General features: G+C 38.0%; 3 protein-coding genes across 9 annotated transcripts in view; 1 reads left to right on the top strand and 2 right to left on the bottom strand.

Moving 5' to 3' along the window:
- Positions 1 to 517: 517 nt before the first annotated feature.
- LOC132110872 (neurofilament medium polypeptide-like) lies at positions 518 to 5,230 on the top strand. Its single transcript, XM_059517905.1, has 4 exons — positions 518 to 1,661; positions 1,820 to 1,944; positions 2,687 to 5,030; positions 5,094 to 5,230. Exons 1-4 carry the CDS (start codon positions 663 to 665, stop codon positions 5,172 to 5,174), a joined length of 3,549 nt encoding a protein of 1,182 aa, XP_059373888.1. The 5' UTR covers positions 518 to 662; the 3' UTR covers positions 5,175 to 5,230.
- Positions 5,231 to 6,925: 1,695 nt separating this feature from the next.
- LOC132110873 (voltage-dependent anion-selective channel protein 2) lies at positions 6,926 to 13,938 on the bottom strand. Its single transcript, XM_059517906.1, has 9 exons — positions 13,780 to 13,938; positions 11,577 to 11,648; positions 11,433 to 11,482; positions 10,960 to 11,112; positions 10,818 to 10,870; positions 9,685 to 9,912; positions 9,044 to 9,194; positions 8,065 to 8,122; positions 6,926 to 7,821 (listed from the first exon to the last, which is right to left on the bottom strand). Exons 2-9 carry the CDS (start codon positions 11,641 to 11,643, stop codon positions 7,730 to 7,732), a joined length of 852 nt encoding a protein of 283 aa, XP_059373889.1. The 5' UTR covers positions 11,644 to 11,648; positions 13,780 to 13,938; the 3' UTR covers positions 6,926 to 7,729.
- Positions 13,939 to 21,390: 7,452 nt separating this feature from the next.
- The window catches only part of LOC132110875 (E3 ubiquitin-protein ligase MARCHF8-like), a 102,946-nt gene continuing 97,879 nt past the window's right edge, over positions 21,391 to 26,457 (bottom strand). For 4 of the 7 annotated variants that reach the window (XM_059517909.1, XM_059517910.1, XM_059517911.1 and 1 more), the window contains 2 exons: positions 24,203 to 24,217; positions 21,391 to 22,766 (listed from right to left, as the gene is read on the bottom strand). In XM_059517909.1, coding sequence (XP_059373892.1) covers positions 22,462 to 22,766; positions 24,203 to 24,217 — 320 coding nt within the window. In that variant the 3' untranslated portion in view covers positions 21,391 to 22,461. Of the gene's footprint in view, positions 22,767 to 23,502; positions 23,551 to 24,202; positions 24,218 to 26,457 lie in introns of all 7 variants that reach the window. The other 3 variants (XM_059517912.1, XM_059517914.1, XM_059517915.1) reach the window with 2 other exon arrangements.

The following is a 26,457-nucleotide window of genomic DNA, read 5'->3' as shown; positions in this document are numbered from 1 at the left end:
TTAAAAAGGGAGTTCAAACATTGAACGAGAGGATGATGATGATGTCATTATACTTTTATATAATTATAGCCTATATCTTTTTAATAAGCTGTGGAATTATACTGAGCAAACTTGAGATATTTAAACAACAAATAAAAAAATGCTTTTGTTAGTAATAAACTAATAACATTATTACTTGATTGTTATAAAAAGTCATTTTAAATAAATATTTACAGGACTTAAGTTTTGTGTTCCTCGGATACTGATTTTAAATGGAAAACCTCAAGATTGTATTATTATTATTTATTTTTATTAGTATTATTATTATTATTATTATTATTGTATATATTTTTCAATTTCTGAATTTGATAATGAAATAAATGCCGCCTTTTTACATTCACAATATGTGTATTCTAGCTCCGCGAATTTACTAAACTAAATATTTTAGAGTTTGGGAATCTGCAGACGAGAGGAGTTCATGTGATGCCACGTCTGTTCCCTGGAGATCGACGGAGGCGTGAGTGAGTGCGTGCGCGAGTGCACAGGATGCTGAGCTGAAAAGCTGATTCTGTGCATTTAACCAGCATGGACAGCTCCATTACGCTAACCTAGCATATATTGCAGTATATAAAAAGGGAACCATTTTCACTAAAAGCTGCAAAGGAAAAGGCACCAGCCTCACAATGGAGCGTGCTCTTCATTCACCTGGACGGACACGGGAAGAGTACCGGTACCAAACGGCACGTCCGTCATCCCAGCTCACTTCAAGGTCTGCCTTCAGCTTTGGGTCTACAGCACCGCTGAGAGGTAATGCAATCCTTAGAGAGTTCGCCGCTAATCCGGCCGAAAGCTTCGATTTTTCAAACAAATATGCAGGTGGAAAGAATCTGAGGAAAATCAGTGAGAAAGAATTACTGCAGGGGCTCAATGACCGCTTCGCCGGATTCATCGAGAAGGTCCATCACCTGGAAAACCAAAACAGAGCGCTAGAGAAAGAAATCGAGGATATTAGACAGAGAGCAAAATCCTCTGGCTCTCTGTCCAAAGAGTATGACCCAGAACTTAGTAGTCTGAGGCAGCAAGTTCATGAGATAGGCCTTCAAAAGCATAAAATTGAGACAAACCGCCAGAACCTGGAGCAAGAGTTTAACACTTTGAGAGAAAAGTACGAGGGAGAGGCTCGTGGTCGAGGCTATGTGGAGGACAGCATATCAGTACTAAAGAATTGCATCAGTGATGCATACCTAGCCAAACAAGAGATGGACAGGAAAGCTAAAGCTCTCGAAGAGGAGATAAGCTTCTTGAAGAAAAATCACGAAAGCGAGGTAGCCGAAATGATGGCTCAAATCCAAGAGGGTCACGTGACAGCAGAAATACGTGATTTTAGTAGAAGTGATGTCACTGCAGCTCTGAGAGACATCAGGATGCAACTCGAAGGTCACACGGACCCTGACATCCAATATGCTGAGGAACGCTTTCGAGCGCAGCTCGCTAAACTGACCAAAGCTGCTGAGGTCAACAGAGAAGCCCTCATGGCCACTAAAGCAGAGATTAATGAACACCGGAGACAGCTCCAGTCCAGGAACATTGAGCTCGACTCTGTGAATGGAGTGAGGGAAGCTCTGGAGAGGCAGCTGTTTGACCTCGAGCAACGGCACAATGCTGAAATCCATCACTACCAGGTAACACACTGTGTTAGGCACTGATAGAATATTTTAATCATTCAGTATGAGGAATACATAATTTAGCAATTCTCATAATCTAAAAGTAAGTACCACGTTGTGTGGCTTTTTTTCATAATGCGTTCCCATTGTGTTTACTTATTTTGCTCATGTTGCAGGACACAATCAGAGAGCTGGAATTTGAGCTGAAAAATGCTAAATGTGACATGAGCAGTCATCTGAGGGAGTACCAGGACCTTCTCAATGTCAAAACGGCACTGGACACTGAAATTTATTCCTACAGGTACTTTGATTTTAACCCTTTTTTTGTAGCCATTTTATTACAAACTATTAATTACGCACTACTTTGTAAAGCGTTTTACTGGTGACTAAATATTTTTTTATCTTTACTTGATGTATTATTGGTCGCTTTCCATTCCTGATTCTGTTGGCTTCGCAAATAGTGTTTATCCAGTATAACTCAACAGTGCGAAATAAATAGACTGTCAACTCAATCAACCAACTAAATAGGCCAGAATGTGTAGTCTTGTAGATACATCCTGGCACATGCCTTCTAGGAACACAATCATGTATTAAGTGACATAAATAATTACAGAGGAAACAAATCATATTTATTATACAGGAAAGTTAGGCTAATTTTAACTTCAAATAATCATTACTAAGTACTTTTTATGCCTACTAATTTGTTGATTGAGTTTATGTTTTAAAAGAATTGTATAATTTCATGATTTGGTTGGTGGCCTTCATGACCATTTAGACTCGTGTTATTTAATTAAATGTATATTGATTATTTAGGATAAATTAAAATTGCTTTTTATAAATGTGCCTTAAGGGTAAAAAAAAATCATCACTGGTGGGCACCTTGAGGCAAACAATGGCACTGACATATTTTAAGATATGCGGTTTAGTCTGGGGCTAGGCTTAAGTCTTGTCTGAAACCAGGGGATAGTTTCTTAGGCCCAGATTTAAAATTCACAGGCTGTCACTAATTGAGCATGTTGAATTGTTTTCTTTTTGATATTCAGAAAACTTCTGGAGGGTGAAGAGTCAAGGTACTCCACAATCTCAGATGCTCACATTTCAGTACCATACATGTACAGACAGTCACCCATCTATACTGTCCCTTGTGTCAAAAGGCAGGGGGGAGCAACTCAAAAAGCAGAGCCTCAGTACAAATTTGTTGAAGAGATTATTACAGAGATCACCAGAGAAGATGTGGAGATATCAGACAGTGGCTCTGAAAAGAGTGTGGAGGGAAGAGAGGGTGACAAACCAGACGAGAAGAGTGGTGAGAAAGATGCACAGGGTGAAACTCCACAAGTGGCGAAAGATACTGAAGAACCAGCCAGAGTGAATGGCAATGAAACCAATCCTGGGTTAGAGACAGAGGAAACTGAAGTCGAACCAAGTGTTGAAAAAGAAGATGAGCCAGCTGATTCTGAGGTACAAAAAGATGCTGACTCTGAACCAACCCAGGACTCTACAGAACAAGCCACTGATGAACAAGATAAAGATGAGGAGCACAAAGACCTGAAGAATGACGTGCAGGGAAAGGTAGAAAAACCTGAGGAGGAAAATAAACAAGCTAAAGAGACAAAGAAAGATGTCCCCAAACCAGATTTGTCAGAAAATCAAGAAATGCCAGAGAAATCAGAAATTGTACCAAAAGACAAACCATCTCAAGAACCAAAGGATCCTGAAGCAACAACTGAGGTTAAACCTAAGCCTGATGGGCAGACTGTTGGGGTAACTTCTCCAAAAACTGAAGATGCTAAAATCTCATCTAAAGAATCTACAACTGCAAAATCAACCGAGAAAGAGAAAGAATTAGCTCCAGTGCAGCCTGTGGAGGAAGATACTCCCAAACCAGATAAACAAGCATCTCCCGAACATACGGAGAGTGGAAAACAGACTACTGGAGAGGACACTTCTTCAAAAAGAGACAAACCTGACACTGTAAAGGAAGACACTAAGAAATATGAGCCTATGGGAAAAGACCAAGAGGATAACAACAAACTAACAGAGAAACCTGTGGGGACAAAGCAAGAGGCTCAATCAAGTAAAGATGAAAAGGAACATAAACCTGAGGAGTCTGTAAAAGATAGCAAAGTTGAACTGGTAGACAACATGAAAACAGAAAAGGATGCAAGTATCAGTGCTAAAGGACAAGAAAAGACGCAAAAAGAGCTTTCAAAGGATGCAGAAGAACAATCACAACCTGAAAAGTCAAAGAAACAGGAGGACAGCAGAAGCAGTAGTAGTCTAGCAAGTGTGACAATAGAAAAGGGTGAAACTGGCAAGCTTAAAGAAATAGAAAAGACACAAGAAGACCTTTCCAAAGTTGTTGAAGAAAAATCCCAACCTCAAAAGTCTCAAATACAGGAGGACCAAAAAAGTGTACACAGCATCAAAACAGAAAAGGTTGAGCATGCCAAGACTAACGAAACTGAAAAGACACAAGAGGACCTTTCAAAAGTTGTGCCAGAAAAATCACAACCTGAAAAGTCACAGATACCAGAGGACCAAAAAAGTGACCGTGTAAAAACAGAAAAGGCTGAACACGCTAAGCCTAAAGAAACAGAAAAGGATGCAAGTATCAGTGCTAAAGGACAAGAAAAGACACAAAAAGAGCTTTCAAAGGATGCAGAAGAACAATCACAACCTCAAAAGTCAAAGAAACAGGAGGACAGCAGAAGCAGTAGTAGTCTAGCAAGTGTGACAATAGAAAAGGGTGAAACTGGCAAGCTTAAAGAAATAGAAAAGACACAAGAAGACCTTTCCAAAGTTGCTGACGATAAATCCCAACCTCAAAAGTCTCAAATACAGGAGGACCAAAACAGTGTAGACAGCATCAAAACAGAAAAGGTTGAGCATGCCAAGACTAACGAAACTGAAAAGACACAAGAGGACCTTTCAAAAGTTGTGCCAGAAAAATTGCAACCTGAAAAGTCACAGATACCAGAGGACCAAAAAAGTGACAGTGTAAAAACAGAAAAGGCTGAACATGCTAAGCCTAAAGAAACAGAAAAGACACACAAGGACCTCTCCAAAGATGAGGAAGAAAAATCACCTGAAGAGTCAAAGAAACAACAGGAGAGCAAAAGCGATAGCAGTTCTGAAAGTGCAACAACAAGTGGAGGGGAAGCTAAAGTCCCAGAGAAACAGGTTGATGAAACACTGAGTAATCAACCCCCCAAAACTCAGGAAATAACATCTGATGCAAAGTCTGAGCAAAAGGATATTAAAAAAAGCAAAGTGGAGATGCTTGATAAAACTGTAGAGGTGGATAATGTGACAACCAAAGGCAGTGGAACGAGCGAAGATGTTAAAAGTGAAGAAACTCTTCCAAAAGACAGTGGTGCACATGAAGTGAAGGATGCAAAATCAGAGACGTCAATCAAAACAGAAGCTAAAGCTCTGTGGAAGACAGAGCAGGTCAAAGAGAGCAGCAAGCAGGACAACGTGGACATCAAAGCTCCAGAAGAAACAATTAAGCCCTCTAGTGGAATGTAGAAAATAAACAGCAGGGAAAAAAAATTGAAAAGAGAATGTTCAAATAGCCCGCTTTGAAGAATCAAATATAAAGGACAACTGCGTGACAGATGACCTCAGTTGAGCATGACTTTAGAAACTGCTTTCAGGAAGTGTGATGTTTCTGATGCAGATGCATGAGTACACTGTGATCTGCGTGTACATAATGAATGTGAATTATGAGGAATGTGTAAGATTTTATTTTGCTACGTCCCTCGTTCTGATCAGCCAATGTATCAAAACAATATATTAACTGAATAAATATTACAGCATATCAGTGTTTGTCAGTGTTAATTCAAGAGCTTTTCATATAGAGGAACTACAGTATTGAGTTTTGTAAACTGTTTGGTAATGCGGGTGTTTCATCCTCTGCTGCTTTTCTTCTCATCTTCGATTGCAACACTTGCCAACCAGTAGCCTACTTGCATAAGCTTAAATATTCCCTTGTGTCACTATAACAGCGATTCATCTATAAATGATTACAAGACATTTCATTATTCTTGGCGTCTCCTAGGAACCCATAAAAACCCTGCTAAATCTTTTAAGACATCTCAGTTTTTTGATACTCACAGTTCCACTGTTGACACTATGGGCTGAAAGGTGGTTTTGCTTCAGGACCCTTTCACATTGCACATATGTACAGCTCGAATGTTTGGAAGAATCTTTTCTGAAGAACTTAATGCTTTTATTCAGACACTCAGTTCAGTTCATGGAGCTCTCTCGTAAGGAGCTGATGATCTGAATCAGGTGCGTTAAATAAGGGACCCGTGCAAAATGTGCAGAGCGGGGGTTTGTCCCCACAAACAGAATTGAGAACCACAGAAATGTAGAACGTTACAATATAATAAGTGTGATTCTTTAGAATTTTCTATTAACAAAATAATTTTGAAAAATAAAAATGTATCAGTCCCCACAAAAAAAAAAATAAGCTGCATGTCTAATTTCAACACTGATAAATTTCTCTACAGAAAATCAGCATATCAGAATGATTTCTGAACCTAAAGATTGGCTGCTGGAAATTCTGCCTTGCTATCACAGGAAAAAATACATTTAAAGAAATGTCTTATTTTAAACTCTAATAATTGTTACAATATTTGTAAAATAAAATAAAAGCCTTGGTTAGCATAAGAGACTTATTTTTCAAAAACATTACAAAGTCCTAAGAAAATCAAAATGTTCAATGGTAGTGTAAGATGGTGACCCAAGACGGCACCATTTTTAACAAAGTAGATAATCTAATTAAGAACTTTTATATATTATATATATATATATATATATATATATATATATAACCACTCATAGACTCAAAACATTCTGATAACACAATGTTCAAAATTTTTTTACATTTTGCAAATGCATAATAGAAGTGAAATTTCCCAGTAACAGTGAACCCACATTAAATTAAAGTTGTATTAAACCATAATAAATGACTTAAATTGTCTTTGTTGCACGAATTACACAAAAATGTAAAACTGCTGAGTACATTCTAGTTTTAATAACGGTTTCCACTCAGGTCATACAAACTCTTTCAGACAATTTTTTCCTTGTATTCTGTCAAAGATATGTGATGCTTTTCTTCTGCCATTTGCGAATAAGCCTGTTAATTTAGCTGTGTAAGAGTATTTACATTAAGCACTGTTGTTCCTCTGCAGCATTTTAGGTCTAATATAGTTCTGAGCTAGACTTTATGGCATGAGAACCAATCTGCTTTGTAAGCAGCAAAAAATATCAGATGAATTCAAATAGTTTATTGAAAAGTTCAAACATACACATAAGGACCTCTCAGGTGTTGTGAATGCATGATCTCAGGGATTTAGGAGCAAAGGGTACTGAACTCAAACCACACCCACAAGACCCGCTCTGCCATCACGGTGAGCCACAGATAGTCGTCTGTGCTGCAAACGAAAATAAAAGACCAGAAATGCCAGTACAGGGGCTACCCCCATTGGGCTACCCAAAAACTGCTCAGTTCAAGGGCAGACTTCACATACAACGGTTACTTTGGATGGCTGCCGAAGGAAAAATAAACTGCTTAAGCTTGTCGTTGCGTGCATGGAAAGAAGAAAACAGTATAACAGTATTTAAATAATAGCAGGGTTAACCTTTAATATCGAGTTAAGTGGTGGCTTGAATCGCATTCAGACGACTAAGGAATATCAGATACAATACAAATGATGAAATCAGAGACAGTTTTGTCACAAATCCGCCCCAAACCCACCACCGGCTAACTGAGAAGGGAACACAACAGAAAGCCACAGACGCCCTCCGTCCCAAAGAGTATATCATTACTGTGGCAGTGCTGGAGAGAGATGAAGAAGTTGATTTGTAGCAGAATGTCTATAAGAGAACAACTACAATTGAAAAACAAACAAGGGCATGAGGACCAGGTGGTGACAAAAAGAAACATGATCGCTTTTGATGAGCCTTTACACGCGTCTCATCTCATCTGGAATCCCCCTGCTGGTTGCTGTTGGAGTTAGATTTAAGGCCAGATTTCTCTGATATTCCCTTGTCCCTGACGTTAAGCAGGAGCAGGTTTAGGCCTCCAGCTCCAGGCCCAAGCCCAGCTTGTGGCCACCGGAATTGATGCTCTTTCCATCAACCAGGGCCGACAGGGTCAACTTGATACCTGAAAAACCATCACAAATTTACTCACTGCAGCTTTTACATCAGCTTATCCACATAAATGGGTTGCATTTCTAAGCAATTTTATCAGTCTCCAAAGCTGAAGTGAATCATATTGTTTTGTGGACAGATGTTACCAACTATAAAACAATTGTGAGATACAAAACAAATCAATGCCTTTCACTAGCGAGTTCTCAAGTGTAAATAATAATACAGGAAATTCATCTAGAGAAACTCATCACTGTACCTGGTCTCAGAGTCTGAGTATAACCGACACCAACAAGGCTGGTGTTATTCACTTTAGCCTGTCGAATAGAGAGGAAAATAGTGACATAATGCTCACATGCAAAGCCAAATGTAACATTCAAATCACAAACACATTACTAAACAGATGCTGTACTTTTATTAGTGCTGGGAATCTTCACAATTCGATTCAGAGTTGCCATCGGATGCTCGGCAGCATAGGGGCACAAATCTTTTAAAAGTTACTGTGAGTGGATGCTAAATTCAGTGTATAGAATCGATATAAAAGCTGTACCAGTGTATGTCGCCTCTCAGAAAATCTGTGTTGACTCTGGGGCTTTTTTTGTTTGTTTGTTTTGCATCACAATATCTTTAAACTTTGTCATTGTCTGTGTAGGAGAGCTACTGATCATCATTTGAGCATGGAATGCATTGTGCCCTTTTACTGTAATGCTTGTGTAAATACACTGTCACTATATTTCCTCTAAATATAGATCATGGTGCAAGACAATGACTGTTTGTTTTGTAAGATGCCAGATAAAAAAAGGTTACTCATCCTTTTCGGCTTTGGCTGGTAAATTTAATCACAGTGTAAGTGCACCTTACACTGCTATAAACCTGTGGTTCTCAATTCCGTTCCAGTGGACCCACTGCTCTGCATCATTTTATATGCATCGCTTATTTAACACAGATCATCAGCTCATTAGGAGAGAGCTCCACAAACTGAACCAAGTGTGTCAAATAAGAGAGACATACAAAAAGTGCAAAGCAGTGGGTCCCCAGGAACAGAATTGATAACCGGTGGTATAAAGGAGAGTGCAAATTGATAATATCAATTAATAATTCTATTTATCCCTAAACCCTTTATTATTATAGGAAAAGTACATTGAGAAATTGTATTTTATGGGATCAGATGCAAAAACAAGCAGTTGCCTACTTCTGAAACTTGTGATTTGTGTAAAAGCAATTGCGAGTTTACTCACACTGATGGAAGCGTCTTTGTCCAGCTGATACTTGGCAGCAATCCCGAAGCGTGTGCTGTTGCTTCCTGCTGTCCAGGCCAGATTCACAGCCGTCTCCAGCTTATCACTCACTTTCTGGTAGATGGAGCCACCAAACTCTGAGCCATCATTACTGCAGGGACACACAAATTAAGAATCATTAAGACTAGATCATTATGAAAAAACAACTTGTCCTGAAATCTCAAATCAATCAATCAAACAGTCGCACATTAACTCCTGGATGCTTATACAAATGACTTTTCTCGCAATTTCTTGTCATTTTACCGAGATCACTCACAAAGAGCTATTGCTTTAAATATTTTCAAGAACAATCAAAAATGACATTTACTGCATAACTTAATTGTATTATTCGTTATATTTGTAGGCATGAAAAGAAAAATCATGATTTTATAATCCTGTCCAGATTGTCCATGTCTATATGGCATAATAAGGGACAAGTAATGTGTCATTCCGGGGACAACATGCAGTAAAATTTCTGACGTCTAAGCAAACTCTGTCTCTGTGTACATCAATTCTCACTATATCAACACTCCTCCCCACTAAAGTAAACCAGGTCCCAGTCTCATGCACTCAGAATGATTTAGTGATGCTTCAGGACTTACACGTTAGTGTGCAGCTGGAAGTCTCCGGTTTTGTAGCCTACAGCAAAGTTGTTCTGGGTCATCTTGGACTTGGCAGTGTCGAAGGACATCTGGTAACCGGCGAGCCATCCCTCATAGCCGACCACTGCAGCGCCGTGGATGGTTGGACCGGCAAAGTCAAAGTCAACGTCACAGCCCAGGTTGACGTACTCCCGCTTGTATGCGGTCTTGACTTTTCCGCTCTTTTTTCTGTTCATGAGGGAAAGTAAACAGGACTTAGAATCATATTTAGTGGAATCACATTTGTTTATAAAAGGCATTTAAAACATATGGATTATTTGCATTTTGACTACCTATAAACCAAAATTCCAGTCTGCAGAAATATAAACTGTTTGAACTGTTAATACTCTTTTCCATCAAACGAGTGATGCAATTAGTTTAACAAATGACTCTCAAAGTGTATTTGAACTATCAAACCACTCTTAAAATATATATTATATATAATCTTCTTCTTTAGATAACATAAAAACAAGTGACGTATAGCTGAATCTAGACCATCTCTTTTAGTTGTATTTAAATAATGTCAATTATAAAATATATTACAAGAGAAACAGTTCTTTTAATTCGTAACAATTTTATAAAATGACTCTTTGGCTGTATGTTTAATCAAATGGATGCAGCCTTGGTGAGAATAAAAGACTATGATGAAAAACTGAACCCAAACTTTTACACTGTTTCAGTAGGAGATTAAATCCATTGATCTTGCTCGGAGACAAACGCTGCTCTTTAAGACTCTGCTACATGATCCAAAGCCCCTGTCATGAGCTACATGAGCCTATACATCAGTGAAGGCCATGTCAGCAATTCTGTCATCTGAGAGCACAGACCCCAACGACACCAGACAGGTGCCACTCTCTCCTGACCGACCCATTTACAGTTCTCAGAACAGCTTGTGTCAAAGTAACCTTGAAATATGCATCAATGCACAACAAAACAGAGCTAACTCTGTCACATGGTGACACTTGAATTGCTCAGTACGATATTGAGTTACGGGGGCCGCCATGACACAACATACCGTCCCTCATCTCCCCTGAGACAAATCTGTGCTTCAAACCAAATCTGAAGCTTTTCGATGAAGACAAATAAAAAAGTACCCTGTGTTTGGTGAGAAGGTTGTGTCAAAGGTCAACTTCAGTCCCTTTGTAATCTGAAAAAGTGATAAAGAGCGTTTTTATTCATGCTAAAACACCTGCACCTTGATTCATCATCGTCAAGTGATTGAAAACAGATTCAGACCTGGTCTTCGATGACGATCTCTGTGCCCAGGGTGTTGTCAGTATTCCACTTCTCTGTGAAGGTCAGCCCATACTCAGACCTCTTGTATTTGGTTTCCAGGCTGCCCACCACTTTGTTGGTGTCCGTGTTGGAGGAACCAGAGGTCTTGAATTCCTACAGAGGTATTAAAGAGAAATATCAGTGACATATTCATGAAGCAGGTGTATTGTTTTAAGCATTAAGTACCAAAATAAGAAACAGGTTACAGCTATACTTTTATTTCCTCTCTTCTAGCTTGCTTCCTAATCTAGTCTCCCAATAAACCTGGCTTTGTACATTACAAATATTTTTGGCTCTTTGACAAATTGCTTTTGTTCCTTTTTGTCGCTTCAGATAAAACCCATCTAAAAAATGCAGAAACAAATGTATTTGCACTGGACATAGAGCTGGCTTATGCATTTTCAATCACAAACACATTTAATGAAAAGTCTCACCACTCCACTGGCTGATTTTGTCTTGACATCGAGCTTCACCATACCGAATCCTTTCAGAAAACAAACCAAAGGAAACAATTATAACCTTAACTGACAACTAATGGGGATTTTTCACATGATGTAGTGGATTATTAGATACATTACCATATCCTTTGTTGAAGATGTCTTTGGCAGACTTGCCAAGATCAGCATATGTTGGGGGAACTGCCATTTTATCTATTAAAAAAAAAAAAATAGTGTGTCAGACTCAGAAGAAAAGCATAACTAATAGAGCTGTGTAGAAGCAGGCCAACACATTCACACAGTTACAACTGATCTGAGCCATTTGAAATAAAGCGGTGGGACGTTTTGGGCGGTCTATGGTATCTCTAGCTTTCCATGGTTAATCATAGTGAGCCAGTGTCATATCACTTTGATAAATGACCCCGTCTGAATGCAGCTGCTCTGCTCCAGCTAATCTGGACTGACAGCAGGCCACTCCTAACTGAGTCACCGAGTCAGGAAGTGACGCACTGACTCATTCCACACTCATCTACAAGAGTGGAGCATGTGCACAAGTCAACATGAGAGGCAATTATAGCAATAAAACTGAAGAAGGTGGGAAGGTGAGGAGGCAAGGGTGTGGAGATGATTAAAAGAAAAAAATACCTAGGCTTTAGTGTAAGGTCTGAATAATGTGTTTGCAGTTACATCCAGGAAATGCTGAGTTCATCATGGAATTGTAAGTAAGAGACCAATCACAATGCATTATACACTAATGGAAAAAAGACAACCAATCAAAATGCTAAATTATGAAGATGTTACATAAAATCTAAATATATTCTAGCCCCAGTAAAAAGGTGGTCACACTAGACTTTGAGCACTCCGTTTCTTTGGACACTGCGAAGATTGTGATATGATGTCATGCTCAGTGGCATTTAACAAATAATAATAAATCCAAAATGTAAAACTGTACAAAATCCCCACTCTGTACTCCAAAGTTCAAGTTTGTTTTTCGTGCTTGTGTTTCTGGTATTGAGTATTTGCATGCATATGAAAATGAAGTACATGAAATGCACTGAAAAGTGTAATGTGACATGCAAGATTTTCACATTTTATTATTACATCTCAAATGAATCAATTCATAAATAAATAAATAACAGAGACCATACCCTTAGGGTTAGACTTTTGAACGGTTCTTAAAGAGATAGTTCTCCTTCCGTAGCTGATTGACTTCCATACTATAGTATGGAAAAAAAGAAAAAGAAAAACTACGCAAGTCAATGGGGACCAGCAAGTGAAGGTGAACCATCCCCTGTTAAAAAGAACAATGGAAAAAAAGTAAAACCAGCCTAAGATTGTTTGCTGGTCTTAACTGGTTTAGCCTGGTCTAGCTGGTCTCCTAGTGAGTCCAAGCTTTAAAAAGGAGTCATTAAACAAACTGAGCAGACTGGAAGACCATATATATATATATATATATATATATATATATATATATATAAATAATCATCAGACAACAAATATTTGGACATATACTAAAATCACATTTCCAAAGAGAGAATAGGCTATAACTTACTCTAAATATAAAACATCACTGTGACCTTTCCCATACAGAACAGTTAAAGGAAAGTCTGGCCCTGAAGTCATGACAGGCGTTTCCATGTCTTTCTTCTCAAGAAGAACTACATCACATCACCACTGCTTTAGAAATACTCCTACACCATTGAAACAATTCCTGACTAACGTTAGTTCTTCTGTAGTAAAAAACAACAAGGGAGTATTCATTTCTATGAAATAAAAAAGGTATCCTCTTGTGCAGGAACCTTATAGATTTATAGTAAAGTCTGCTCAATTAATAGACTGGTCTGAGAACTGATTCATTAGAAAGGGCATAGTAAGGGCAATGGTGACTGCGGATCTCCTTCCTCATTTTCAGAAACCACAGGAAACCCGCACTGCGCCGACGGACAAACTCACGACTTTAAACGAAATCAGAAAGAAGTAAGGCACGAACTGTGATTAAAACACAGAAATTAAGAGCAGTAGAAATGATCGGTGGGACACGGATCAGGCGGCTCCAGCCCTCATGTGAGCTGCGGGAAGCCCAGCACTGAGTCGGAGATCTGTGAGTGAAGCCACGCTACAGAGGAGGCTGGAGAGCCGAAGACCTGTGCTCATGATCTCAGACCGCGGGCTGCTGCGTCTGTCTGTCTGTGACAGTACAGCAGGCCGAGAGTCCCAGCTCTGGGTGATTCAGCTAACGCGAGCTAACGCGCTAGCACTAGCACTAGGGAGAACGCATGCAATTTGACAGCTCCAAAGCTGAAATGTTCGCGGTTTATGATTTCTGCGTTGCTCACTGACGTACCTGTTAAAATGAGTAGCGTGAGGTTATTCAGGCGCGACTGTTGAACTTATTCCCAGCGCTGAGCCAGTGTGCGATGACCGGCCGGTTGGAGGGCGAACTGAAGGAGACTGTAATGTAACACACCCGTGCCGACAACCTCCTGCTCAAGGACCCCAGGCTGCCCCATCGGTGCCTGATGGTAAATGCTTACAGCCAAGTGCTTCTATTCACGTTGCCAATATAGAAAATATCCCATGACTCAAAAATCACAATTTCAAGAAATTTTATTAGAGCTTAAATGGTATGAAAATGTATTATAACGACTAAAGTGACCAAAATTAGCACGTTTATCAGCATTATCACGGTATTGTTAAAATGTGCTGGAAATGTTCAAAAAGTACCAAGACCTGACACATAAATCGTTTCACTACGTTTTATATTTAAAATCCACCAACAACAAAAACAAATTTTATATTATTAATATAATATAATAAATATAATTTAATATCAATTATTAATAATATTACATAATAATAACCATGTTTATAATAATTATTATTATCATAATCATTATATATCATTATATTATTATTATTGAACAACATTTAGGGAAGACTCACGGTTTGATCAAGGGAATTCATATTTTGAATTTATTATATATTTTCGATTTTCATTTTAAATTTAGCTCTGAATAATTGTGTTGTGATTTTTCATGTTTATATATATATATATATATATATATATATATATATATATATATATATATATATACAGTACAGACCAAAAGTTTGGAAACATTACTATTTTTAATGTTTTTGAAAGAAGTTTCTTCTGCTCATCAAGCCTGCATTTATTTGATCAAAAATGCAAAAAATGAAAAATGTAATATTGTGATATATTATTACAATTTAAAATAATTGTTTTTAAATTTATTATACTTTAAATGATCATTTATTTCTGTGATGAAAAACTGAATTTTTAGGATCATTATCACATGATGCTTTAGAAATCATTCTAATATGATGATTCATTATCAAAGTTGGAAACAGTTCTGCTGCTTAATATTTTTTCAGAACATGTGATACTTTCTTAGGATACTTTGATGAATAAAAAGTAAAAAAAAAAAGAAGCTATGTTTTTAAAAAATAAATATTTTGTAATAATATACACTACTGGTCAGTAATTTGGGGTCAGTAATTTTTTTTCTTTCTTTTTTTTATAAAATCAAAACTTTTATTCAGCAAGGATGTGTTAAATTGATAAAAAGTGATAGTAAAGAAAATATATTATTAGAATACATATTATTAGAAATGTTATTTTTATTTTGAATAAATGCAGTTCTTTTTAACCTTTTATTCATCAAATATATTAGACAGCAGAACTGTTTCCAACACTCATAATAAATCAGAATATTAGAATGATTTCTAAATGATCATGTGATAGACTGGATGTTACATGTGACACTGAAGGCTGGAGTAATGATGTTGAATAATTTTAAAGTATATTCAAATAGAAAACTGTTATTTTAAGTTGTAATAATATTTCACAATATTACTGTTTTTTTCTGTATTTTTGATCAAATAAATTCAGGCTTGATGAGCAGAAGAAACTTCTTTCAAAAACATTAAAAATAGTAATGTTTCCAAACTTTTGGTCTGTACTGTATATATGTACACACACACACACACACACACACACACACACACACACATACACATACACATACACACACACATTATATATATATATATATATTTTTTTTTTTTTACTTATCTTTGATTTATTTATTTCTGTTTTAGTAATTATAGATCTTAGAACTTAGAACTTATCATTTTTATGTTTTTCATTAAACATAAAATTCATACATTTAATTTTAAAATAATGAAAATTTTAATTTAATAAAATCTAATATTTTAATGTATTTTTATTTCAGCTTTATTTCAATTAGCAAAAAAAAAAAAGGAAAAGGTGGGGGGGGGGGGGGTATGTTTTAATCAGCACTACTTCCTGGTTTTCATTTCAATGTAAGTGAAAAAGAAAGTGTGCTTCGTTTTACTGTAAACGACTGAGTCATAATTCTGAAGCTATTAACATCGAATTAAAATACAGAACAAGTGGTTATTTATCTGCAGAAATCACAGAGCGTTCTTTGAGTGTCTTTCAGTTCACTTCAGCTGAAGTGATGTCAGTGCTGCTGAGCGATGCCTTCACTGTCCTCTCGGGGCTTCTAAAGCACTTCTAAAGTTGTTCACGTAAAAAAGCGAGTTTGTTCCATTCCTTATGCGGTGATGTTTCAAAAGTTTTGCTAAGGTCCGGGCACAACAGGGAACTCTATTTTTTATGTGCATGGGTATAATGTTTTTCGCAGTGACAGGCCAAAGAAAGGTGGTGGCGTAGCTATCTATGTTAAGTCAAGATTTGGTGCATCAGTTGTTCTGTCTGAGTCTCTCTGTAAGCAAATGGTTTTGGCCTTAAAAAAAAAAGTTTTGGGCCTTAAATGTTGAAATATTTAAGTCCCTTTCAATAACTGTTGTGGGGTGTTATAGACCTCCATCGGCCTCCAAGGAGGCTTTATCATCTTTAAAGCTTCTTTTGTCCAGATTAAACTATAGGGAACTTTTACTGGCCGGGGAATTGAATTGTGACTGGCTAAATGTTGTTTCTGATGAATTTAAATCTTTCTGTGATTCTGTCAGTCTTAGCCAGTTGGTAAATGTACCTACAAGGCCTAATCTCAAAAATCCAGATAAATCTACTTTAATCGACTTGATTCTAACAAATTTCCCTCATAGATTTTTATCCATGGGTGTCTTTTGTAATGATCTGAGTGATCATTGTGTTATTGCTACTTCGAGAGGCAGTAAAATACCCAAATGTAAATCGCAAATTATTAGAAAGAGGAATTTGAAAAACTTTAATGAACAAGCCTATCATCATGATCTATCTTTGATTAACTTGGGACAGCTAGGCCTGTTGCCTGATGTTGAGCTTGCCTGGACACTTTTTAAGGAAGAAATTTGAGAAAATTGTAAATAAACATGCTCCTTGGACAAAGCACAGAGTGAAGGGACGGGAAAACCCTTGGTTTTCTCCAGAGTGGTCAGACATTATCCATCAGCGAAATGTGGCATGGGCTAAAGCTAGAAATGGTGATTCTGCCACTGACTGGTCCATTTTCAGACAACTAAGAAATAAATGTACCTCTTATCAAAAAGGCTAAATCAGAATATTATTTATCAGTCACAAGTGAAAACCTCAATAATCCACAGAAATTTTGGAAAGTCATCAAGTCTCTTTCTGTGAATAAAAGTAATGAAGCCCTCCCAAAATTTGTCCCTCCCAAAATTTGTCTTAAAAAAGTTGATGTCTTAAATTGCTTTAATGAGCATTTTGTATCAGTTGGTTCTCTGTCCGAGTCGACAGGAGTAGTCGCTATCACTCCATGCACATACTCCTCAGTGTTTTCTGGAGAGCCTTTTAATTTTGTTTCTTTTACTGTGCAGCAGGTGCATGGAGCTCTTAAAACGTTAGATCACAGAAAACCTCCTGGACCAGATTTAATAGACCCTTACTTTTTGAAAAAGGCGGCTGATTTTGTTGCAGAGCCCCTTACAATTCTTTTTAATCTGTCAATTCAAAACAATGAAATACCATCAGTTTGGAAGTCAGCTTTTGTTACTCCCTTGTTTAAAGGAGGTTATCCAGCAGTTTTAACTAACTATCGGCCTATATCTAATTTGTGTGCTTTGTCAAAATTTTTTGAATCCCTTGTTTCAGACCAAATAAAAGAGTTTTTATACTCAAATGAACTCCTTTCTAAACTGCAGTCAGGCTTCAGGAAAAAGCACAGTACCATCACTGCTGTTACAAAAGTAATTAATGACATACTTGTCGCTCTTGATAGAAAGCAATTCTGTGCATCACTTTTTCTTGATCTGTCGAAAGCTTTTGACACAGTGGACCATGCTGTTTTAAAGCAAAGGCTTCTTTGTCTGGGATTGTCTGATTGTGTAGTTTCCTGGTTCATGAATTATCTGAGTGACAGGACTCAGTGCATTAAATGTGATGGTCTATGTTCTGCATTAGTGAAGGTCCACAAGGGGGTGCCACAAGGCTCAATATTAGGTCCTCTCTTGTTTATTATGTATATAAATGAACTAAGCCACAATGTGTTGGATGCTAATTTGCATTTCTATGCTGATGACACGATTATTTATTGTTTTGGATCGTCCCCAGCTAAAGTGGTGGAGTCTTTGCAGAAAGCTTTTGATGTGGTTCAACGTACGCTTATGCAGCTTAAACTGGTTCTCAATGCTGATAAGACCAAACTGATGCTGTTTAGTAATACTAAGAAGGTTTCTCAAGCTCCTCCTCCTGTGTTCACTTTGACTGGAAGTGTCATAGAGGTGGTTCATTCTTATAAGTACCTTGGTATCTGGCTTGATGATACTCTCACTTTTAAGCCTCATATAGACAACCTTGTGAAGAAACTCAAACTTAAACTGCTTGGTCTTTTGCCATCCTACATCTGTAGTTTAATCACATGTAGAAGTGTTGGTTCTTATTCATTGCGATCAAATGATCACTTGCTGCTCTTTGTTCCATTTGCCCGTACAGAACTGGGAAAAAGGGCTTTTGTTTACTCCGCTCCTTCTGCATGGAACTTTTTGCAAAAAGATTTGAAATTATCTGAACTTATGCTTTTAAGTCCAGATTGAGTGAACCAGAAATGACCTGTTTAAATTGTAAATGTTTTCAATTATTTGTATTTTATAACTTTTATAAATGTAATTGACTGTGTTTTTTCTGCCTCTTGGCCAGGACTCCCTTGAAAAAGAGGTTTTTAACCTCAATGGGACTTTCCTGGTTAAATAAAGGTTAAATAAAAATAAAAAATAAAAAATATTGTTTTTCCAATTCTCCAAATTTCCATCTAAAAGTGTCTGGAGTCAAAGACCATAGGCCTGCACACATCGTCCCAAGACCACAATGACAAAAGGTTATTAAAGAAGTTTGATTTATCAAACATGTGTTGTGAAGATGTCAGCCACTGTGAAACTGTCACTCCATGAAGTGTCCGAATATATACCAGTGTTTGACAGATATTTCAGTAACTGGCATGTAGCCTAAAGAATTCAAATTTTCATATAATGATAATAATTGTTTACTCGTTATGCTATACAGCATAACACAAGCAAACTTCAGTGTGTTCTCTATTAAATGTTTATCTTTTTTAACATAACCAAAAAAACAAACAAAAACAAAATACAATTCACAATCATGAATAATGTCTGTACTGCTGAATATCTCATAAACATGCATGTATTTAGTGTTGCGATCACTGTGGATGATTTTGTGAAGACCCTGAGAACATCCTCAGCAGGAAGGACAGATACATCTCTGTTATGACCTTGAGCGCTGAGGTCAGACTCTCAATCATGCACTCATGGGAAAGGCTTCCTCCACATATTTTATTAGATTTTCTATCTGAATAACCATTTTTAATAGTAAACTTTCATAAAGCACTAATCCGTTTGTTGGCTTCATATCTAGGTAAAATTCAGTCAAATGCTTAGAAGAGTCTCTATAGTATTTAGTCACATTTTGGCCAGGTCTTTCTCGGAAAAGAGCTCTTAATCTCTAAAGATTAAATAAGGGTATAATAACAATATCAGAGTCCAGACGCTTTTAGGTCAGTGCAGTGGAGGTCGACTGTAAGATCAGTCCTCAGGGGCCTTTTTATTCTGTATAATGAACTTCCTCTCTTCTCTTCCTGTGTTGAGGGACCATTTGAGAGTTTTACAGTGTGATGCATGTTTGTGTAGATATTTCACAAGATTTATTTGAAAATTTTTTAGTCATGATGTATGTGGGTCTTAAATTCATTGCTTTCTGTGTCCTGCGGAGCGTGAGCTAAAGGCAAAGACATGGAGCTAATGGGATTACACATGAAAGCCAGTTGACCCCTATGACCCCATTTTGTTCCCTCCCGCTCCATGGCTCATGCACAGTACAAGAGGATTTAATGCTTTACATTTGTCCAGTTTCTTAAATTGCTGGTAATAAAACAGCATTTGGCACTGTGATGATAATCAATTTAAATTAGCATAAATTGATTAAATTATAAAATGCATCACCCTGGAAGGTTCACATGAGAAACTGATACTCATAAATAAACGGCGTAGTTCGACACTGGCTACTTTAAGATTTCTTTTATTGCTCCACTCAGACTCCCCTTAAAAACACAGCACAAATGTATTCACTCATATCTCAGAGAAGAAACTAAAATCAACCAGATTACGGTGGTTTAAAGGAGGCGAAACAGAGAGAAAATACAAACATGTAGATTACAGCCTTTTCAGTTTCACAGAACCAGTTTTTATCCACTGAGAAAGCCACAATGTGAAATGCTTGTTGAACTCCACTGATGTCATCTATTTAACAGAGTTTCTTAAAGGCCTTGACACACATAAATGACCAACTGAGAATATCATTTAACTTTCCTATGGGAAATAATTCGTTCAACATATCCAGGCCGTTTTAATCACCCGTTAATACAGTAATTTATAAAAGCAAACATGTGATGCAACAGGCTGCTGAAAATAACTTTCCTAATTTCCTTTAATTGGTTGTTTTTTAATGCTAAGATATGCAAAAATGCTAAGAGAAACTATTTACTACTAGAGAAAAAGTACAAGAAATAAGAGGGAGATGCAAGAAACAGTCATGTTATCCATGTTCAAGCCAATTCAGTAGTAATGCACTGCAGTTTGATGCATGGAACACTTCTAAGACGGAGACTATTACTGCACTTTAAAACACATCCATCAAAATATGATGAAGTGCAGTGCTAAAAAGAGATTCTGGAAAATGTGTATGTGTTTAAGTGTTTCCACCACTAGACAGTAAAAGGAGCCAGCTCCCAAAACAAATATGCTATCAAAGAAACCAAACTTGGGAAATGTATACATTGAATCTCTGTAAAACTGATCAAATGTTTTATTTCATTAGGCTATGGGAATTTAAACTGAGCTGGTAAGGATTTACATGTATATGAGGCCTGGCAAACCACATAACCAGTGCAGTAGTTTTATTCCACGTATCTCCAACAAAACATGGCTTGATTTGGATGATCTCAGAGCTGACAGGGTTGCATAAATGCATTGTTGTAGTGCATACATTGTGACGTTATCCAAAGAATTAGTTTGGTCGCACACAGACAGACTCAACATTAGAACTCAAGTTTGATAAGGAATACAAAAGCTATGCCATTAGCAAACTGAACATTTAGCATATTTTATTGGTCAAATGGCACAAAGCCAGTCAGAAGAAGTTAAAAAATGATGAATGTGCATTGTCTGTGCAGTAGCTCTAGATGGCAGAAGCATCCTGTACCTTTTGAACATCAGAGCATGAAAAATATTCATTCACAATAGAGTGTATATAAGAAGCACATCACTGCTGGGGATGTCAATCAAAGTCGAATGAAGACCAAAACTAACATGGCTATTTTCCATCATTTAAAGCCATTGAAACGCTAAACAATATTCCAGAATAATTATAAACCTGAAATTACAAGCCATAGGACATTTGCTATGATTGTTTTCAGCCGTTTCTGTTATTGGTGTGGTTTAAAGTGAACTCGGAAGTAATGCCAGATCTTTGATAATCCATTTGATAAAAGAACAGGAAGTTGAGATAAACCAGAAAACGTAGGATCTAGGATAGAACTTGCAAGTTTTCCACTGGTTAAAATTCACAATAAAGGTAAATCTCTTTCACAGAAATCATGACCGATTCATTTCAAAGCTTGCATGATGCTACACTGAATGGAGGAATTTGAATCCTTTACATTCATAACATACACTTTAAGGCCTGATTTACTAAAGTCTTTTACTAATGCACTGAAGTCTTCAGCAAATGCAAAAATCATTGGCATAGCCGGTAACTAGTCACCGTATGGGATCATTTTTGCACATGCTAAGAACTGTAGCATCACACTTTAGTAAATCTAGCCCTTGATAGGATAAATATTGTAATTAGATGATCCAGATTATTTAGTAATCAGCTGTTATAAAATAAAGCCTAGGTCATGTCAGTTACACAAAGAATAAATTCAGAATTTACTCAGTCATAATAGATTTCTAAAAGAAGTGGAATGATACATGACAGTACGTAAATGTTCCGTCATCGCTCCTTCAGATTCCTTTTTTGTTCCTTCTGAGGGGGTCTGTGGAGATACAAATGCACCTATAAAATGGGAGATCTCGCTCGCAAAACTTGAAGTTTGTTTTAATGTCTTATCCATGTAGAAAGGGAATGAATATATTATTAAAACAGGGCTCTTTAGAACAGGGAAATAAAAAGTGCTTGTATGCATCATCTCCATCAGAACCAGCGCAGACACGTCCACACAGACACAGCTCGAACCGTGGATTTCAATTCTTGTACGACAGCAGTACAGTGGCAGTAATTGGAATGAGCCGAGATCTAGCGCACACACGGATTCATTATGGTTGGCCAACAACTCACAGGAAAAGGTTGGACAAACGAACAAAGAGAAAATAACATCTAAACAACAAAACGAGTCTCAGTCTCAAGACAGTCCATTGTGCCCGGTGCTGTGTGGCATCGCCATGTGTCCCAGAGCATGCGACGCCCCAGCCGGTCCTCTAGAGTTGGGGGTATATGTGGTCCAAGCGGTTACACGTGCAGGATCTCCATACTGTAGTCCTCTGTCTCTATGTACTGGGAAGAGTTTGTGTCCGACTGCGCCGGCCCGAGCGCCTCTTTATTCTCCAAGTTTGGCTCCAGAAGTGAGGGCTTTTCAAAAACGTTCTTTTTACAGGTCTCTGGGCGGTTCTGCACATATATTACTCTGTTGTAGGCCTTGAGTCTCCTCCACAACTGCATGTAGACCTTGCATTGCACGTACATGAACACCAGTCCGCCAGTGAAGCCTATGGCCACCACCACCAGTTTGGTCCAAAAAGGCCATTCCAGTATCCCTGTATGAGAAACGAAAAGGAGAAAGTACATCGCTGTAAGTATCACACACATTAGAAAGCTTATTTCCCATTGTAACAGGAGCATCTGTTTACAATCCAGGATCAAACGTAAGGGTCAATGACAAACCAAATGTTCATAGTAAATGGAGAAGAAAAAAATCTTTTGCTTTAAAAACATGTTAGAAATGGGCTTTTTGTATTCATGCTGGTCTTCAAAAATCTTTTTAAAAAGCCTTGTGTCATTGACCCATATGCAGTAATCCTAAAGCAAGACTGCTGTAATACATTGCCCTGCAGCAATATTACATAAGCTCTATATGCATACAAAGTGATTCTGAAATACAACAAGATCTAAAATATACATCAAGCACAACACAGGAGCAGGGATGCAAAGACAGGCGACTGGAGTCCTGATATCCCACCCAAGCTTCTAAAGAGCCAGCAATGGACACAGGGCTATGCTTCAGAATGCAATTTGACCATTTGACTAAAATCATTAGAAACGGCTGAGAAATCGTGACCAGCAGCAAAGAGACCAGAATTTCAGGTGTGTCTCTTTCCATCTTCATTGGAAATTATTTCAGCCAGCCTTTGCGTTGCTTACAGTTGCTTTCCTATTTGGAACAGAGCATTTTGAAATGTCAGAAAAGATCAAGTGTGAGGGAATTGCCATGTGCTATGTCTCTAAATGCTACGGTCTGTTCAAGCACAAGGCCTTGGACATGGAATACTGTACTGTTTTCGGAGGCTCCGTAAGTCAGGCCGGGGTGCAGCTTTAGTCCACCTGACATCATTATCAAAGGCACAGGGCAGAGAATGAGGTTAGTGCTGCGCATACAGGACTGTCTTTTGAAAGCCAATTTTATAGCCTTTTTATAACTTTTCTTACGATAGAAGTGGCCTTTTCAATCAATATCTTGCTTATTACAATCAACTTAATTATATACAAAGAACCAGTTTGATGGGTCCATCCCATTCATTACACTGACATGTACACATTTGCCTGAGCGATATCAGAAGAGCAGTTCGATACAGATTTATGTCAGTTTCGATTTCGGTAAAAACATGCCACAGTCCATTAAAATGCAGCGCTTGCCTCTTTGTTCCACACATCACCTTCAACAGTTTCTTTCACTTTAATCTTTTGTGCCTGAATATATCCAGAAAAATAGATTTAAGGAAAAACTCAGGCAATGATAAGTGGCCATCAAGCCTGAAATTGGCTTTGTCCGGCACATTCACAACCGACAATATGGGGCACACTGCATTCAGAGCGCGTTCTGGCTGTGAAGCATTATTGCCTTTATTCATGTTGCTACAGTCATGCTAGAAACGGCTGAAGTAGCCAGGGGAGGAAGAGAGGGACCTTCAAAAAAATCATTACAGTAAGGAGAAAGAGTTAGGAGGAAAGAATGGTAAATGTAAAAAGAGTTTACCTGGTATTCTCCCCGCTGCATGGTTAAAAAGAGTCTGTTACTATTTCACTATTGGCAAAAGATGAAGCCACTGAAAGGGGGGCCGGGGGTTAGGGTGCAGCAGGGTGGAAATCATATCTTAAGATGTAAGATATAAGCTGCTGGAACGATCTGATGCTTATGAACGGTGAGATATGAAGAACGGACACGTGAAGACGTTCAGGTATGTGTACATGCACTGCGCTTGACAGGCCTCTGACTCTGCTCAAGCCTTACCATGCAGGATGAAGAAAAGTCAATGGTGTAGCCATGGTAATAGTGATCGAGGATCTCCTTCAAAGCTACTGTTCTTGTACAGTGAGGCCTGTGTGAATGGGCCCTTAATGTTAGGAGCAAATCAGTAAAGTGCCTGTTGTCAGACGCCCATCAGCTTACTGGTCGAGGTCAGGGTTAAAACTCATCTAGAGTGCAGTAAAAGGAAAAGTGTGTTTTACTCAAGCACACACACACTTGCTCCCCAGCTCAAATCCATTATGGAAATAAAATCCATTGCTGTCAAATTCCCCCGAAACATATCCCGTCCCTGCGCTCCACAGCTCCCTAATGGTATCGATTAGATGGGGTGTGAGAGATGATCTGTGAGTAAACAACTTTACCATCAGGGTGCTAGTCCTGCATAGTTTAAGACCCATTCACACCAAGAACGATAAAGCTGTAACAATCATTTGAATTATATGAGAATAGTGAAGTCCAGGGTTGCCAGGTCTGTGAAGCAAAACCAGCCAATTGCTATTCAAAATTAGTCTAATTGTGTTTTTTTCCCAGGAGTTTTACCCTCTGTTGAGGGTCCCCTTTGTTGAAATTGTTGACAACACTGCTCCATTACTTTCAGAATGATTTTTTCCAGCTGATGAACATTAAAACCATTGAGCGCATGCTTAAAGTAAACAGAAAGCTATCATCCGTTGATGTGGATGGTAATATAGTCATTGTTACAATTATCTTTCTTGTTGTGAACAGCCTTTATTCAGGCTTAGAACCACCAACTTAGTATGCTGTTATATTTACCTTTGTACAACTGGCAAAAGTAATCTCAACAGGAGTCGGCATATGATTAAGAATTTTGCACAAGGGATGCATGGGGCGAAAAAAATGTACCTAAGAGAATCTGAATTCAGTTTTTATTGAATTTCTAACATGCATTCACTTTGTTGACCAATATAGAGCTGATTGGTTTAGTAGTGAGAAAACAGTGCCTTTATGCGACTACAGAAGGATGTTACACACAAATGTTGGGCTGTCAATGAGAGACCGTCAGCATAGCTTATGCTGTGTTTTCCTAGTCTGACCCCCATTAGTGGGTTGTTAAAACAGCAACATAACCCAAAGGTAAGAGAGATCACTATAATGGACAGTTCAGCTTGGTGAACCAGTGCATTAGAAGAAAAACAGAAGTGACTAAATTAAGCAAACAACAAAGTTAAAAAAGACTTTGTATAATGCAGTTCTAGCTTTTCTGGTTACTCTTTTGGAGTGCTAAATAACGACCAATGCCATCTGATGGCATGGAGAGTTATTTCCTCTCATGCAGAAGCATGTGTATGTATGAGTTTCTGCATTGTGCTCAAGAGCCACTTTTCGGTCTAGATAAGGGGATGCGAGAAGACACAGTGGCAGTTCTACACGGAGGCCTAGGGAGGCCCGTGCCTCTGTAGACATGTCCCTGGCCACCCCTGTGGCCACCCCCGTGCTGAAAAAAAAAAAAAGTAATATGATTTTACACGCGATTGCCAAAAGCAGAACTAATGTGACGCAACGTTCTACACGGGTAAATTAGTGCAGCGCACCCAAACACTTAAATCATATTCAGGGATGCAAACATCGCGCTTTTCGGCGCCTCCCGTTTTTTTCACATCAGTTTGGGTGACTTGGGTCTGATTATAATTTCTGAAAGTCATCTGAAGCAATTCCATAGCTTAATGTTATGGGCAGAAGACTATTTACATCATTAAATTAAAGTTTACGGAAACCTTGTTTTCCCTCCTCTGCGGCTGTCAATCATTCTCCATTCAGTATTCAAATAGCGCGCACCTCGCCCATTTACAGCAGGATGCATGGTACAACTCTCTCCAATATTATATACTCACATTATATTGCTTGATCTGTAGAGAAAAAGGCTGTGGATTTGCATAAAATGACTTTATTTTGTGTATTTGTATTTTATGTTTGTTGCTGTTTTTAAAAGACTCGCTCGTGCCTGTTAGATCACACACGTT

This window comes from Carassius carassius, chromosome 30 (genome assembly GCF_963082965.1).
Source record: "Carassius carassius chromosome 30, fCarCar2.1, whole genome shotgun sequence".
In the NCBI taxonomy this organism is placed as follows: domain Eukaryota; kingdom Metazoa; phylum Chordata; class Actinopteri; order Cypriniformes; family Cyprinidae; genus Carassius; species Carassius carassius.
This window is presented reverse-complemented; position numbering and strand designations above follow the sequence as displayed.